The sequence below is a fragment of the Anolis carolinensis genome, chromosome 4 (assembly GCF_035594765.1).
Source record: "Anolis carolinensis isolate JA03-04 chromosome 4, rAnoCar3.1.pri, whole genome shotgun sequence".
NCBI classification, from domain to species: Eukaryota; Metazoa; Chordata; class Lepidosauria; order Squamata; family Dactyloidae; genus Anolis; species Anolis carolinensis.
This window is the reverse complement of record NC_085844.1, coordinates 96090238-96107762: the sequence shown is the minus strand read 5'-3', so window position 1 is coordinate 96107762 and position 17525 is coordinate 96090238. Positions and strand designations below refer to the sequence as shown.

Below are 17525 nucleotides of genomic sequence, written 5' to 3'. Positions count from 1 at the left end.
CTGTGATGCTATCTCAGTGAAACACCATGTAAACACAGCTACCAAAATGATGAAAGCTAAGCATGAGATACGAAAGTTTTCACAAGTAAAATAAGATTGGCTACAGAAGAAAATACTGAATTACACAAAATTACTGTAGTACAATTTCTTTGCAGATCTCAGCATGGAATGCATGCTGCTATCTTCATGAACGCTGTCAAAACTATACCATATTATATGTGATCAAAATTAAATGGTAATATGGCAAGTTGATGTTAATGCTAATTCTAATAGGAAGAATACCATACAAAATATAATTACATTAAGCTGCTTTCAGATAGAAAAAATAAATACCCCATCTCAGTTCTGAGGTAATAATGATACCCTATATACATGGGAACTACTGCAAATCTTTCGACTCTTATTAAGATGTTCAATTAATTGATCACAATTCAATTATGTTTGCCCTCCATCCCACTCTGGAGGGTCACTTTCTACTCTGCCATTCATGCTTGCCCTCACAATCCTTTCCAGGAGCCTGAGATATCCTCTCAATCAGCTGTTCAGGGAACGTGGAAGTTACAATATGTAGATAGGAACGATGAAAAGTCCTGTTGTTGAAGCCATTCATGCAGGGTTGGTTTGCATCCTTTCTATATAAACTGCACCAAAACCATACCAGAAATTTTGTAAGCCAAGCTTTTCAAAAAATGAAAAGAGTCTAGTTTATTTTTAAAATGTGAAAGTTGTGTTATTTATTTACAAAGTTCTCTGGAAACTTTGTAAATGCAATACACAATACTGAAAACAATAATAATGATAATGATAATAATAATAATAATAGAGTTAAGCACAGAAAAGAACTCCCTTGTAGCTACCCACCTAACTTCACTTGTCAGGGGCACCAAAGATGACATAAGAATCCAGGCAAGTATAGGTGTATGCATGTGCCTTAAATCCTCTGTATTTAACAACAACAAGAATATATAATAACTGCATGACTTCCAAAGGGGTTTCTTAGATAGAAATACTCAGAAGTGGTGTTGCCCATTCCTTTCTTTAAAACATAGCTTACAACACCCCATATTAATTGGCGGTTTCTCATCTAACCTGCTTAGCTTCTGATGCCAGTATTATATGAAGGTAAATTAATAAATGAGTTCCCCAAATATCTTTAGAGAGCTGAATTTTTCATAGATGTTCAACATTCTTGTGAAATTCATTCAACCAAAAATAGATTTTTTGTGTCAGGAGCGACTTGAGAAACCGCAAGTCGCTTCTAGTGTAAGAGAATTGGCTGGGGACATCCAGATGTTTTGATGTTTTATCATCCTTGTGGGAGGCTTCTCTCATATCCCCGCATGGGGAGCTGGAGCTGACAGAGGGAACTCATTCCCACTCTCCCCGGATTCAACCCAACAACCTTCTGGTCAGCAACTCAACCTTCAAGTCAGTAATCCTGCCGGCACAAGGGTTTAACACATTCCGCCACCGGGAGTTCCAGTAACTGCTACTGGAGCAAGAAAAAAATGCAGAGTATATTTCTCAAGCCTTCAACAAAAGCAACTTTTTTTGGAATTGTCTTAATCGTGAAAATGAAAGGTTAAGTTCAACTGATTAGAGATTATAAGTGAACCTTTTATTGTATTAAGGTTTCATTGAAGGTCCAGTCTTTCCACCCTCTTCCCCAAACAAGCTTTTGCTTTTTTTACTTGTTATCAATGGCAAGCATTCTTCTGTCTGGGGGAAATAACTGCTTGCCAGGACATTCTTTGTGTATATATATATATATACACACACACTCAGGGAGACTTCCTCCTTGATAGTTTTAATTCAGGCAAATGATCCAGAAACATATTTCCAACAGCTGGTTTTTAAAAAGTGTGTTGTTCGCACATATTACAATTGTTTATTTACACATACATATAATGACCCACTACCAAATTGTCAACAGAGCAACCCTATTCAGAATAGGGTTGTTGTATGTATTTCGGGCTGTATGGCCATGTTCTAGAAGTATTCTCTCCTGATGTTTCACCCACATCTATGGCAGGCATCCTCAGAGGTTGAGAGGCATGGAGAAACAGAAAGGAGGAAACCATGAAAATGAACAAAATCTGGCTATCAGTATTAAAAAACTCAAAAATCAGAACAGTAGACGGGAAGCAACACTCTGAGGGCAGAGGAGCTCCAGGGACAGCTAATGACTCTGAACAAAGGATGCCCTCCAGGCAAGAGACAAACCTTTCCAATGCTAATTAAGGTGATTAACTGCAACATTCACGCTGACTTCCAACTGACAAAGAACTCTTCTCACACCCTAGACTCTCCACAGATATATATTAACCTTCCTTGCCTAGTGTGGGCGAAACGTCAGGAGAGAATACTTCTAGAACATGGCCATGTAGCCCGGAATACATACAACTCTGTGATCCCGGCCATGAAAGCCTTCGACAAAACTATTCAGAATAGTCTGTGATCCCAATCCCAGATAGATATTCCTACTGACCAGCAACACATCTTTCTTGTCTGGATAAAAGCCTCTGTCTATTCATCCACATCTTTATTGCATGTGGACAACTATTCAATAGCATAGTTTTAAGAGAATAAAATGAAATTATAAGAAATTTTAAAACATGAAAGTGCCAGTAATACCAATATCCTGAAGGCAACATGCCGCAATCAAATAAAACTAGTAGAGAAATAAAATATAGTTAAAACACTGAAGATATATATATATATACACACACACACACACACACACACACATACTGTGTGTGTGTGTGTATATATATATAATGAAAAGACATGGCTGATATCATATTTCTTCAACTTTAAGGTGACATCAATTCTAACACACACACTAGCTTCAGTACCACCAACAGAAAAAGATAGACACACGCATATATGCACCGTGTGATTATAAGATGCACCCCTGTTTTAGGGAAGTTCATAGGGGGAGAATTACATGTTAGAATCAAAGAAACACAGTATTTTACTTTTTTATATATAAAAAGAAAGTAGTAGTTGCATCTGAGGCTGAGATGAAATCTGAAGTCTTAATAGTAGTATATTTTATATTTTGCCCAAACCATTAACAATACTAAAACAATTTAAAATACACACTTAAAAATTACAGAAAGCAGTTAAAACAGTACAGCATGGTGTAATAGTTTATATATTGTTCAGAACAGGGCTCAAATCCCTGCTTGGCCTTGGAAACCCACCAGGTGAACTTGGGCAGGTCACACTCTCACAGCAAAGGACAACCTTCTATGTAGACATCTTGCCAAGAAAACCTTATGCCAAGTTTGCCTTAGGATCTCCATAAGATGAAAATGACTTGAAAGCACTCAACAACCATTATTAAAACTGTTAAAAATTATACAGTTTAAAACAATACAGCATCCCCTTAACACCCATTTCCTTACCAACAATCAGTTCTGAAAGTTAGGAATATTAAAAGTATTTGTCTAATGACAGAAGGGACAACATTCCAAATGATCATAGTTTGATCTCATAATCAACCCACACTGTGAACTCTAGTTGGCTGTTGTAAATTAATGTGGATGTTTGTTTGGATTTTATGCTATTATATAATTTTGTTTGACTACATGTAGTTTAATTTATTGATGTCAGGTTTAATTTACTGATGTTTGACTTTAATTTGATGTTAGGTTTTAATGTTATTTTCATATGGAGGGTTTCCATGGGATTTTATGTCAGTATTAGTTTATGGAGACATTGAATGTTTGCCATCGTATGTTGGAATCCACCCTGCGTCCCCTTGGGAAGACAAATAATGTTTTTATTATTATTATTATTATTATTATTATTATTATTATTATTATTATTATTCTCTACGGAGAGACTAGGGGCAGCCACTCAGAAGACCTTCTCTCACACACCCACTAACCATGTCTGGGAGGACTATAAGAAGGGCCTCTGCTGAGGATTTCAGATATCCAATAACTACAGCTAGATTTGGAGGTATGGTGCTCTCTGGAAAGAGAATAATAATTAATGATGTAGAAGATTATTAACAGAATGTGCTGCAAGACTGGGTTTATCACATCCATGGTGTGCCAAAACTAGTCAGGTCCCTTGCAATATGACAGCTGGCTTCCCAGGCTAAAGAAATAACACAAATTAATCAATTTAGGATTCAAATATTCCAATAGATATTGCTACCTACACTGTAAAAAAGACACATGACTTCTGTTGTACAAAGGGCAGAAGCCTGAACAGCTACAGTGCCTTAAGAGAAGTATTCACCCACTATTCCAATTGGCAAGAGCACCTTAAGAAGCAATTACAGCTGTGTGTCTTTTCAAATATGTCTCGATCAGTTCCTGAAGTTTTTGGCCATTCTTCTTGGCAAAATTGCCCTAGCTCTGTCAGGTTGGATGAGGACTCATAGTGAACAGCAACTTTACTGTCACAGATTCTCAATGTGGTTGTAGTCTAGGCTTTGACTGAGATATTCTAAGTCATTCAAGTTTGCAGGTATAGTCAGACTGATTTCTTAAGGGATGGGGTTTAAGTTCAGTTTTCTTTTAATTCACAAACCTTTCTATGTTTGTGTATACCTGCACGGTTGCCCAAATATGTAGAAACCTTCAGAGTCTTCTTGAGTGGCTCTATTTCACTGTCTAGGTTATGCAGGTGCTTAACCAGTTAAGTTCACTATTGAAAGGGACAAGAGGAATCTGGAAGAAAATGTCGCATTTCTTATTTCTAGACACACCTTCTTCCAGCAACCTTTTCCATATCCCTGTTTTTATTTTTTCCAAAAGATAATCAGCATCCTTTGACTAGTGAATATAGTATTTCCTCATTGAGCCAGTTCTCTGGTGAGGAACTTCCCCTTCTTTAAGACTTTTCTGCTTACATAGGGACTTCCCCACAAACCAAATCAACATCTCTTTTTCTCAGTGGTTTTTAATGAGGATTTAAAGTACAAATACAAAGTGAGAGTACAATACTACATTAAGTGATCCTATGCATGCAATATAATAAATACCTTGTTGGTTCAGATCAAGGTCCACCTATCTTCCTTTGCCCCAAACCTCCCAAAACAGTAGTTGCTTAGTACCTACTCAAGGACAAGACAAGATCTCTTCACATTCTTATTCTAGAAAGCGCAGTACTTTTTTGTGTATCAGGAGTGACTTGAGAAAATGCAAATCACTTCTGGTGTGACAGAATTGGCCATCTGCAAGGACAAGGGATGCCTGGATGTTAGATGTTTTACCATCCTTATGGGAGGCTTCTCTCATGTCCCAAGTGCACTACTGAAGTGAATTCAATACAAAAATGAAAAATAAACTATACAGGTAGAAGCAAACCAAAGTTAAGTGCTTTATTTTGTTAAGTACATGGTTAATCCTGTTACTGAAATAAATGGCACTTTGAGGGTACTAGCTTCTGCTGTATCATGCCAGAAAACAGTAACAAAATTTGGAAGCTAATATTAATTATTTTTCCTATCTACTGAAGATTCACCAGCTGGAAACCATACAAAATATGCTGCTAGAGTTTGGATCACAAGATGACTATGAACCAGAGTGATTCAGCTGGAAAAGCAAAATAGTCCTTTATGATGAGTAAGATAAGCCAATTAAAGAAGAACACATCAACTGTGATATCCAAACATCTGATATGCTCTCATTCTATAAAGAGAGCAGGATACAGATATAAGGGCACTAGGGTTGCCTTTGTGGATGATCTTTGCCTGAGCATTGACAGGGAAAGTGTCTGATGGTACTTTTGGAACTTTCCATGGTATTTGACCACACTAACTATGGCATCCTTCTGAGAGGGATGGAAATTGAGGGTACTGTGCTTCAGTGGTTCCAGACCTATCGTTCAAGTAGATTCCAAGCAGTGGTGCTTGGAGATACTGGATACCAAAAAAGGACCTGTTTTATAGCATACCACAAAATACCACTCTATCCCCCATGCCATTTTAAAATATACAAGGAATCACCAGAAAATATCATCTGGAGCCATGAATGACACATAATAACATTTCTATACCTTCAAAAATAGTGTCTCTTCTGAATGAATGCCTCCGGGGGGGGGGGGGGGGGGGGAGAGAGTAATGGGCTAGATGAGGAAAACAAACTGAAACTGAGCCCAGACAAGACAGAGGTGCTTATCATTAAGGGTTCTAATCTGGGTTTTGAGGTGTCAACCAGTCCTGGATCACTTCAAATGACAGCCTAGATAGACACAATCTATCTGAGCCTATTAGCAGCTTTGGCTAATATGCCAGTTGTGCTCCTTCCTAGAGCTAGAGGATCTAAAAATGGTCGTGCACATGCTGGTAACCTCCAGGCCAGACTTCTGCAATGCACTGTATTTTGGGCTACCTTGGTACCAAGTTTGGAAACTTAAATTAGTGCAAAACATGAGAACCAGATTGGTTACTGGTGCATCTAGGAGTAATTATGTTATACCAATATTAAAATAATGCCGCTGGCTGCCACTTAGTTTCCAGGCAAGATACAAAGTGTTACCTTTAAAACCTCTTATAGTTTGGTCCACATCTCTCTATATAAATGAGTGATGGCATCACGGCAACCCACAAAACAACAAAACTACAGGCCCCCCAACCTCGAAATTTGACAACACAACCCATCATCCACGCCTCTAGGTTGATACAACAAAAAGAAAAGAAAAAATAAAGTCCTAATTACAGGGAGAGGAATAATAGCTTTTATCCAATTGCTGCCAGTTAGAAGGCTAAGCTCCTCCAACTTGGTCTCCTAGCAACCCAATAAAAAATAATAATAAACACTAAAAAATTAATACAATAAAATACTATAATAACAGAAAATAACTAAAAATAATACAAGAAAATAATAAAATATAATAAATAAAAAGATAACTTACAATAAAAATAATTTAAAAATACAAATAACGTCAAATAAAAATTACACAACAATTTTTAACCAATACCACCACCACTTTGCCACAGCAACGCGTGGCTGGGCACAGCTAGTTACCTATAGAAGGCGATTGCCTTCCATATTATCTGCCCCCTACACTTGGGTCTTCTGAGGGACATTTACTTCAGTCAGTTTGGACTAAGATGGTAACTTAACTAGAAGACCTTTTCATCAGCTGTCTAATTGTGGAATCATATTCTGGAAAAGATTTAACAACTGGATATGCTGCCTGAGTTAAATCAGTCTCTTCTGGCAGGCCTATCCAAAGGGTTTTCAAATTATGAGTTTTAAATCTGAACTGATTGTTTTTTATTAGTATGCTTTCTTAATGGATGTTATGCTTTTTAAATTGGTTATGCATTTTAATCAGCATTCATATTTCTAACAGTGTTATACATTCATATGTTGTCATATTTCAATCTGTTATTCCCCACCCCCTCTTACTTGGGAGAGGTGGGCAAGAAATACTACTACTGCTACTAGTACTACTACTATTACTACTACTAATCATCATCATCATATTGGTGAGGATTAATAACAACAAAATGTGATATAGTGGTTGTGTGCTGGATTAGTGAGGAATCAGAAGAGTGAATAAAAATAACAATGATGATGATAATGAATAATTCCTCACCAACTTTCCTTAAGGTTAAAATCCAGGTCTTATAGTCACTATATTAAACCCCCACCTCTGTTCTATTCAGAGCAATATTAAAATCCATATTGCCTAAGAATTTGATAAAAAAAGATATATGGAATTGTCTTTAAAAAGAAGTAAAAATATAGAAGTTTTATAAGTTCAAAAGCAAAGGAATATAAATAGCAACAGTTGATACAAGTGACATATTTCAAACAGAAACATCCACTTTCATAATAATGCTCCTTAACAGTAAAGGTAAGAAAGAAAATGATTTGAAGATGGATTTGAAATGTACATGATTTTAAACAGATATTTGAATATTGGTGCCATAACTAGTTTTTTTGTTCTTTAGCGCATTGTAAGAGTTCTTCCATTAAAGAAGTTCAAAATAGTTTACAGTGACTTTAAGACAAAACTATTGCAGGATACTCCTAGCAGTCACCCAGTGGGCTTCTATAGTCCAACACTCAACCACTATGTCATACTGGCTCTCTTTACTATCATCTATTAAGCTGTTAATGCATGCTTATTAGAGGAGCCCAGACAGTGCAATGCAATTCCCAGTACTGAGATTCACCTTCTAGTTTCAAGAGATACTATTCTTCATAACACTATGAGAATCACCCACTATGTCTTAGATCTTGTTTACGAATACACGGAAGTGTTTTGTTCACTTAAGTTTCTGATATTGATAGATTGTCAATATAATTATAACAATTATATTCATTTTGTGAACTAATCTAAATAAAAGCATTACAGAAAGCAGTATATACTGATCACGATTTATTTGCTGTTTATCTTAGCTTTGCACATTGTTTAGGGTTTTCCTACATCTTATGAAAGTAACTATGCAGTTGGCACCTACCAGTCCTTGCTTCTGAAAGTTTCTACTCCCTTTGTTGACTAAACAAAATTACATGGGATACAATAAGCAAATTTGGCTGACATTTAATTATTTTGTATCTCTAGAGTTGGGACAGCATTGCAGAAAGGCAGAAAACTATTGTAAGAAAAGGATCAAAAGTTTAACAGGAAGCCACAACTTTGGAAAGAAGTGACAGCAACATTGTTCAGCTTCATAATGGGTGAGTTATCCATTAAATAAGCATTATACCATGTAACATTTTCTAAATTTAGCAATATAAAAACAGGATTAAACAGAATATACTGTCCTAGATAAAGTAAATCCTTTGTTTAGTTGCACACTGACATGCTTTATTAACCTGTCAATATCCATAATTGTTTAGCAACCACATGGTCATAACAGGAAACCTGATTTATATCAGTATGCAAAGGAATCTTGCAGCACCTTTGAGAATAAATGAAATAAGTTGATAGCATAAGCTTTCATTAACTCAAGTCTACAGAAGTTGAGAAAAACTTATGCTACCAATTTCTTTCTCAGTGTCAAAGGCACCTCAAGATCCTTTACATTCTGATCCAGACTAACATGGCCACCATGTCTTTGAATTCTATACCTTGATTTATTTATTTATTTATTTATTTATTTATTTATTTATTACAATATTTGTATCCCGCCCTTCTCACCCAACAGGGGACTCAGGGCGGCTTACAATAAAACACACATATAAACCCTGTACAATACACTATAGATCAGTTAAAAATTAACTTACATAAAACATTCATAAAACACATTATAAAATACAGATAGGTGTGTTCAAGTTTAAAAGACTGGGTCTGTCAATTGAGTTCCAATAAGACTAAAGGCCTTATAAAACTGTAACTCCCATTATTTAAATCAGTTCCCTTTTAATGATATTTTAAATCAATCCATCTGAGCTCTATTTGTACATCACACATTGTGATAATTTTTGCTTTACAGACTGGCCTACATTTCACTTAAATGTGTGCTGTTTTTAAAAGAAGGCACTGCATATGTAACAATTTTTTCAAAAATGACCTGTTTGGAAAGTAACCAAAATTCTTTTAAGCCATGACTTCCAGTTCAAAAATAAAAACTAAGCCAGGATGCTGTAAAAGTAGATGAAAATGCTGGCCTTGACACAGAATAGGAGGGGCAGTCACAAGTGCCATTTATGATGGAGTTTGTGAACTTTAATTTTGGATCTGTGATTCTGGTTGCCAATTCCAAAAAGTCTGAAATCTCTTCACTTTTATGCCATATTTATCAATGCTGAACCCACAAACATTAACCAATATGGCAGTCACTCTTACTATTATGCCCTTCAAGAACCTTTCAGCTGAAAGCATTTCATAATATTGACTCCATGAGTTTTAAAAAGCAGAGCTTGGGAATTTCCCTCCAATATTCTACTGTTATGCTGGATCACCATAATACCATCTCCTAGTCCTCAGTAAACCTATTCTGAACATCAAGAGCTATCAGGTTATTATGAACAGGTTGCTAAAACAGAATCTAAACAAGAGCAATATTCATCTGATCCAATGTTAGCTGAACTTCTAAAATCAGAATGGGTTGTTCTGTTCAATGCTTGCTAACTTATTTAAACCTACAGTCATATGAGCCCAGGAGAGGTTTTCAAGAAAATGAGAATTGCAAATAAAATTAAATAATGCTAAAACTTATGCTTATGTACTTGGGCAACTCAGTAAAATTTATAGGACTTGAGGATGGAGACATACGCATGCAGGGGTAAGACACAACTGAAAATTTGCAAGATAGTATTTTTTCCTCCATTATACATAGGCTGCACATTGATGGGGTACTTTGGGGCCAAATTAAGATCACATTACTCACTCTTCAATTATTCTATTACAGGTTAGTAATGATTAAAATCAACAGGCCTTAACTTCTGGCAACCTATTATTTGTTTTATATATAATACAGGATATGTATTCAAGTCATCCATCAATATAGGGTTACCGCATGTATTTCCTTAAGTTTTCTTAGGCAAGGAATACTTCAGAGGTGATTTGCCTTGGCCTTCTATGAGATAAGGCCTCCAGCATCAGATATTCCTTGCTGGCCTACTGTCCCAGTATGAATCAGGTCTGACTCTGCTTTGCTTCTAAGAACAAATGAAATCGGGTGCCTTTATTGGTATTTAAGCCTGTTTATCCCTTAGATGCTCCTGGTGGTGCAGTGGGTTAAACCATTGAATTGCTGAACTCGCTGACCAAAAGGTCAGTGGTTAGAATCTGATGAGCAGGAGTGAGCTCCTGCTGTTAGCCCCAGCTTCTGCCAACCTAGCAGTTGGAAAACATGCAAATGGGAGTAGGCAGACTTTATCCATTTCTTTCACTACAACAAGCAGAATAAGGTTGCTTCTGTGAGAAGCAGAATGACTAAATTAGTGGATTTTGGCCACATATGGTCAAAACAGGTAAACATATGCCATCTACTACCAAAACCACAGTAGAAGGAAAATACCAAGTGATGGGGGGCACTGGAGCTTAGTGCATCTAGAAACCATGGCACTGAACCCTGGATCCTCAGAAAAAGCTGAAGGGCTTGCCTGGAGACAAAGAAATTTGGACAGCTATCCTTTTTGCTGTTGCTTTTTAAAACTTAGCCAAGTAGGCCAACTAAAGATCACAGACCTTGTTCAGGCTTAATCATCTATTTTACCCATACTGGGACCAACTTTGAAGCCTAGACAGCGCAACAACAATACATGGCACTCTCCTAAATGCCTCCTTGGCTTTTTCTTTGGGTACATCACACTGTAGAAATGAATGCTGTTTTGACTCAAAACAGGGATTTGGGGTGGTTGTAGTTTGCTGAGGCTCCAGCCCTCTTTGATAGAGAAGACTAAAGGCCTTATAAAACTGTAACTCCCATAATTAACAACAACAACAATAATAATACATTTTATTTGCTCCCTGCTTCTCCTCATGGGGCCACAACATGGTTAAAACAGATAAAATATAATATCACAGGGTGGCCACTGAATGTCTGAAGGGGTAGAAAAAGTTGTAGCTTTTTCATTTTCAATCTTTTTCATTTTCTTTATTTCCTTTTTCCTTTTTTTAGGTTATAGGGCATCCCTTGGAGATATCCAAATAAAATAATGTGTTTTTTTAAAAAAAACCACGTGTTTGTAAAAGTTATTACTGTATTATATCATTCAGTCTTTCAGTGGCCACTATGTGTTAAAATGCATACAATAAAATCCCACATTTTAAAGATTACATGCTACGTTTCTTGAGTTTTAGCTTTTGCATCGTGTCTTTTAATATGAGCATGCTGTAATACATGCTGTTACAGTTCTATTTTAGCTGTTTTTATATGTGCTTTTATTGGACAATGCTGTGTCAATCTTAATGAATTATTATTATTATTATTATTATTATTATTATTATTGTTTATTACCTGCATCCTTTTGGCCTGAGGTGGGTAATAAATAATTATAATAATCCTTTTGGAGAGACAGGTAATAAAACATTATTATTATCCTTTTGAAGAGCCGGGTAATAAATAAAATTATTATTATCATCCTTTTGGAGAGTGGATAATAAATAAAAACAATATTATGAATATCATTATTAAAATACACATAACCAAAGTGGGCACTCATAAGAAGAATCAAACATTGGATCGAAATTTCACAGTTTTAAACGGCCTGGGGCCCCTTCGACAGAGCTGTATAAAATCCACATTGAACAGTGTGGACTCAGAGAACCCAGTTCAAAGCAGATTTTGTGGATTTTCTGCCTTGATATTCTGGGTCCATACTACCATAAAATCCAGTTCTTTGTGGAGGTTATAGAGCAATGTGGAAGGGGCTCTAGAATATCAAGGCAGATAATCCACAACTACAGGTTGACTGTCCCTTAGGACCAGGAAAGTTTCGGATTTTGGGGTAGCTATATTTTGGATATGCGTTCCCAATGATATACCATGGAGGTGGGATCCAAGTGCAAGAATGGTATGAATTTATGTTTCATATGGGAACCTTATGCCCATGGCCTTTGCTTTCAGATGGGTCAATGTGCCCAAATTTGCTTCACGCACAAAATTATCGAAAATAGTGTATCAGGGCCCTTCCTCATAGCCATATAACTCAGAATATCAAGGCAGATAATCCACAATAACTGCTTTGAATTAGGCTATCTTGAGTCTGCACTGTCATATAATCCAGTTCAATGTGGATTTTATACAGCTGTGTGGAAGGGGCCTTAGATATCACAAATGTCGGAGACTACACTGCCATATAATATCCAGATTATATGGCAGTGAGGACTCATATAATCCAGTTCAAGGCCGATAAAGTGGATTATCTGCTTTGATAACTTGGACTGTATGACAGTGAAGAAAGGCCCTGAGTCCCTTTAAAACTGTATGAGAGATGGTAGCTATCCTGCACGATGTATACAATAGTAATTTCAATCCCCTTTAATCAAAACTATACTGGAATCGCTGGGTTGCATTTTTGTATAGTTTAAATTGTACACTAATGCTTTAATGTCAAGCGGCTTTGAGGGCCTTTTCACACAGCCATATAACACAGAATATCAAGGCAGAAAATCGCACAATATCTGATTTGAACTGGGTTTTCTGAGTCCACAATGCCATATATTCCAGTTCAAAGCAGATAATAACCCAGTTCAAAGAAGATACTCTGGGATTACCTGTCTTGATAGTCTGGGTTATATGGCTGTGTGGAAGGGCCCTGAGTCTGCTTTGGGGGAGATAAAGTGGAATATTAATAATAATAATCGTCATCATCAACGGCTTGGAGCAGTTCAAGCAGGGTCAAACTCCATCCATTCCACGGTGTAGATCAGGCATGGGCAAACTTCGGCCCTACAGGTGCTTTGGACTTCAACTCCCACAAGTCCTAACAGCCTAACTGCTGTTAGGAGTTGTGGGAGTTGAAGTCCAAAGCACCTGAAGGGCCGAGGTTTGTCCATGCCTGGCGTAGATGCACCCCTTTGTATGTGTGCCTGCCTTCAAGCTGATCCCATGAATCTCAGGGCCCTTCCACACAGGCCTATATCCCAAAATATTAAGGCAGAAAATCCCACAATATCTGCTTTGAACTGTGTTATCTGAGTCCACACTCAGATAATGTGGGATATAGGGCGGTGTGGAAGGGCCCTGAGTCCACACTGCCATATATCCCAGTTCAAAGCAGATAATGTGGGTTTTTATTCAGCTGTGTGGAAGGGGCCCCAGGTTATCTGCTTATCCCAGATTTTTACCTGGCAATGGAGGCTCACATAAACGAGTTCAAAGCAGAGATAACCTGGGGCCAGAGATAACCTGACGCAGAAGGGTCTTCATTCCTTGGGCAAGGGATGGAGGCTCAGGGGAGGCTTGTTGTGAAATTGCGCGCGTGGCCTGTCTCTCGAAGGGGAGGGGGACGCCCCCTCCTCCCTCCGTCAGCCCCCTCCCCTCAGATACACACACAAACACACACTCTCACTCTCCCTGGCACCCACCTTGGCTTTCTGGAGGGCGCTGAAGCGCAGCTGGTGCGCGAAGGGGCTGCGCAGCGGGGGAGGGGGCGGCCTTCGGCCCTGCTGCCGCTTCTGCTCCTCCTCGCCGGCGCCTTCTCCTCCTCCCCCTCCTTCTCGTCCTCGCTCGCCCGGGGCGAAGCATCCCCGGCCCTTCAGCCTCATGGCGGGAGGGAAAGGAAAGAGAAGGAGGCTGAGGACGAGATGGAGAACGGAGAGCTTAAGAAACTAGGCCAAGCCTTGGAGGAGGAAGAGGAGGAGGGTGTCGGCCGCTTGGTCCCTCTGAGCCGGCAGCGGAGAAGGAGGAGGAGGAGAAGGATGCGCGTCTCTGTCAGACACTGCTGCTGCTGCTGCTGCTGCTGCTGCTGCTGCTAATGCCACCGCCGGGCTGTCCGCTCGCGCCCCGCCCTCGCCACGCGCAGGCGTACTGGCACCAATGATGTGGAGGAGGAGGAGAGACAAGCGGGCAGCCAGTGGGCGGGAAAAGGGAAGCAGAACAGCCCGGAGCGCGCTCTCTTTTCTCTCACAGAATCAGGGCCCTTCCGCACAGCCATATAACCCCAAATATCAAGGCAGAAAATCCCACCATCTCTGCTTTGAACTGGGTTATCTGACTCCACATATTCCAGTTCAAAGCAAAAAATGGGGGGTTTTATTCAGCTCTGTGGAAGGAGACTCAGATTTCAGTCGTGGTTTTGTTTTTGCCTTTAAAAGAGCCCTTTCTCCCTAAGGGATTGGACCTCTGTCCGTGAGCCTTTAAGATTTCAACCAAAGAGCTGCTATAATAATAACAATAATAATAATAATATCTGCCTAGAAGGTCAGGGGGCAGAGGACAAGTAAAGTAAAACAAGCAGTCAAAGAAGAAGAACATGCCCTGGCAGAATATGTAAAGCAAAGTGAAGAACCTGCTTTGATTGAAGTCAAAAATCAGAAAATCCTCAAAGCACAGCAGACAAAAAACCAGTACAAGAAAACCGCACTACAAACTAGAGCTGACAGCTGGCACAACAAAACATTGCATGGAAAGTTCCTTGGAAAAATTGAAGGAAAAACTGATAAGGAGAAGACCTTTCTCTGGCTCACAAATGGGATACTGAAGAAGGAGACAGAAGGCCTGATCCTTGCAGCCCAGGAGCAAGCCATCAGAACAAATGCAATTAAGGCCAAGATCGAAAAATCAGCTGATGACCCAAAATTCAGACTTTGCAAGGAAACCGACAAAACCATTGATCATCTCCTCTGCTGCTGTAAGAAAATCGCACAGACAAACTACAAACAGAGGCACAACTATGTGGCCCAAATGATTCATTTGAACCTATGCCTCAAGTACCACCTCCCAGCAGCAAAGAACTGGTGGGATCACAAACCTGCAAAAATATTGGAAAATGAGCACGCAAAGATACTGTGGGACTTCCGAATCCAGACTGACAAAGTTCTGGAACACAACACACCAGACATCACAGTTGTGGAAAAGAAAAAGGTTTGGATCATTGATGTTGCCATCCCAGGTGACAGTCGCATTGACAAAAAACAACAGGAAAAACTCAACCGCTATCAGGACCTCAAGATTGAACTTCAAAAACTCTGGCAGAAACCAGTACAGATGGTCCTGGTGGTGATGGGCACATTGGGTGCCGTGCCAAAAGATCTCAGCCTGCATTTGGAAACAATAGACATTGACAAAATTACGATCGGCCAACTGCAAAAGGCCAGCTGGGATCTGCGCACATCATCCGAAAATACATCACACAGTCCTAGACACTTGGGAAGTATTCGACTTGTGATTTTGTGATATGAAATCCATCATATCTATCTTGTTTGCTGTGTCATAATAAAATTATAATAATAATAATTTATTTGTTTGACCAGTCATATGACCATTTCAAAGTGCAACATAAATAAAAACAAGGCAAAAAGGATGGGAGGACAGCAGCTGACCTTCTGTTTGCCGTCAAAATCTTATTTTCCTGATTCTTCTTTCTTGATAGCTTTCAGGATAAAAAGGCTTACTCTGATTATGGTGAATCTTTCTTGTCCTTGCAAGAGGACTGTCAGTAGATCATTTCTGATGGGGGACCTAAAATTAGATAGTAATGGATGTAAATATATGTGCAACCAAGGAGCTGAGATTTCCCTTTGGGGCAGAAGAAAGAGGCGCAAAAAGTCTAACAGGCCCCTTATGCCGTCACACCCGGGCATCTATGATAAGATGTGCTGCTTTCTTTGCCCGGGTGAACTGCGGGGCCTTACTTCAAAGCTCAGGAGTCCCAGTAACTAAGGCCACTTCAAGTTGAACATCAAACAAGATTTTTTCTTCTTCTCAAAGTCCTTGACAGACTTGGCACACATAGTTAAGGTTACAAATACAAACAGTCAACTTATAAAATCATGCAGATGTTTCTTTCTTGCTTTTCCCCTTAGCTGCTGGGCTAACTTCCTCCAAAGGCAAAGAGATCCTGAGATGCTCTCTACCCAAGCCCTGAGCTGCTATATTAGAAAGAGCAGGTCTTTCCCTATCTAAGCTCAAAGCTAGCGTGGAGATTAAGTAGTTAGAGCTTCTTCCAATGGCAGAGAAATCCTGAGATATGCTCTGCCCCAGTGCTGAGTTGCTATATTAGAAAGAGCAGGTCTTTCCCTATCTAAGCTCAACACCAGTTTCAAAGGCAAGAGGTCAGTACTTATGATGGCTTGTCTGAGCTGGCCTGGCTTGGCCACACAAACACATCTGAGTTCTTTTCTCTTCTGTAAAAAGCAAAGGAGGCTTCTCAAAATGGAGATTTCATCCCAAGGAAAAGGGGCGGTCTCAAGAACAAAAGGATACTTTGCAAGCTTTCAGCAGCAAAGGCCTTGCAGAATGGTTACAAATCTCTGCTAATGGCTAACTGTCAGAGTGCTGCTGAATCTGCAGTACCCCTGGAAGAAATGCAAACAGGTGCTATTTCCTACAACTATGGGACAATGCAAATCAAACCCCTGGGAGACGAAACACCCCTTCCATACAGCTGAATAAAATCCCACATTTTCTTCTTTGAACTGGGGTATGGACTCAGTGTGGACTCAGATAACCCAGTTCAAAGCAGATATTGTGGGTTATTCTGCTTTGATGTTCTGGGTTATGTAGCTGTGTGGAAGGGCCCACACTTGAACCCTGCAGTGTGAAGGTAGCAGAGCAGAAAGCTCTCAGAGAGCCCTTCCACACAGCCCTATATCCCAGAATATCAAGGCAGGAAATCCCACAGTGTCTGCTTTGAACTGTGGGATTTTCTGCCTTGATATTTTGGGATATAGTACTGTGTGGAAGAGCCCTAAAGCCCAGCTCCATGCGAGGACATGAGAGAAGCCTCCCACAAGGATGGTAAAATCATTAAAACATCCTGGCATCCCCTGGGCAACGTCGCTGCAGACGGCCAATTCTCTCACACCAGAAGCGACTTGCAGTTTCTCAAGTCACTCTTGACATGAAAACAAGCTTTGAACTGGAATATATGGCAGTGTGGACATAGGGCCCTTCCACACAGCCCTATATCCCAGAACATCAAGGCAGAAAA

General features: G+C 39.3%; 1 protein-coding gene across 1 annotated transcript in view; it reads right to left on the bottom strand.

The window, feature by feature from the left end:
- Positions 1-14370, bottom strand: part of lpcat1 (lysophosphatidylcholine acyltransferase 1) — a 73469-nt gene extending 59099 nt beyond the window's left edge. Inside the window, exon 1 of the mRNA XM_016992948.2 lies at positions 13960-14370. Coding sequence (XP_016848437.1) covers positions 13960-14139 — 180 coding nt within the window. The 5' untranslated portion in view covers positions 14140-14370. The remainder of the gene's footprint in view (positions 1-13959) is intronic.
- Positions 14371-17525: the final 3155 nt, after the last annotated feature.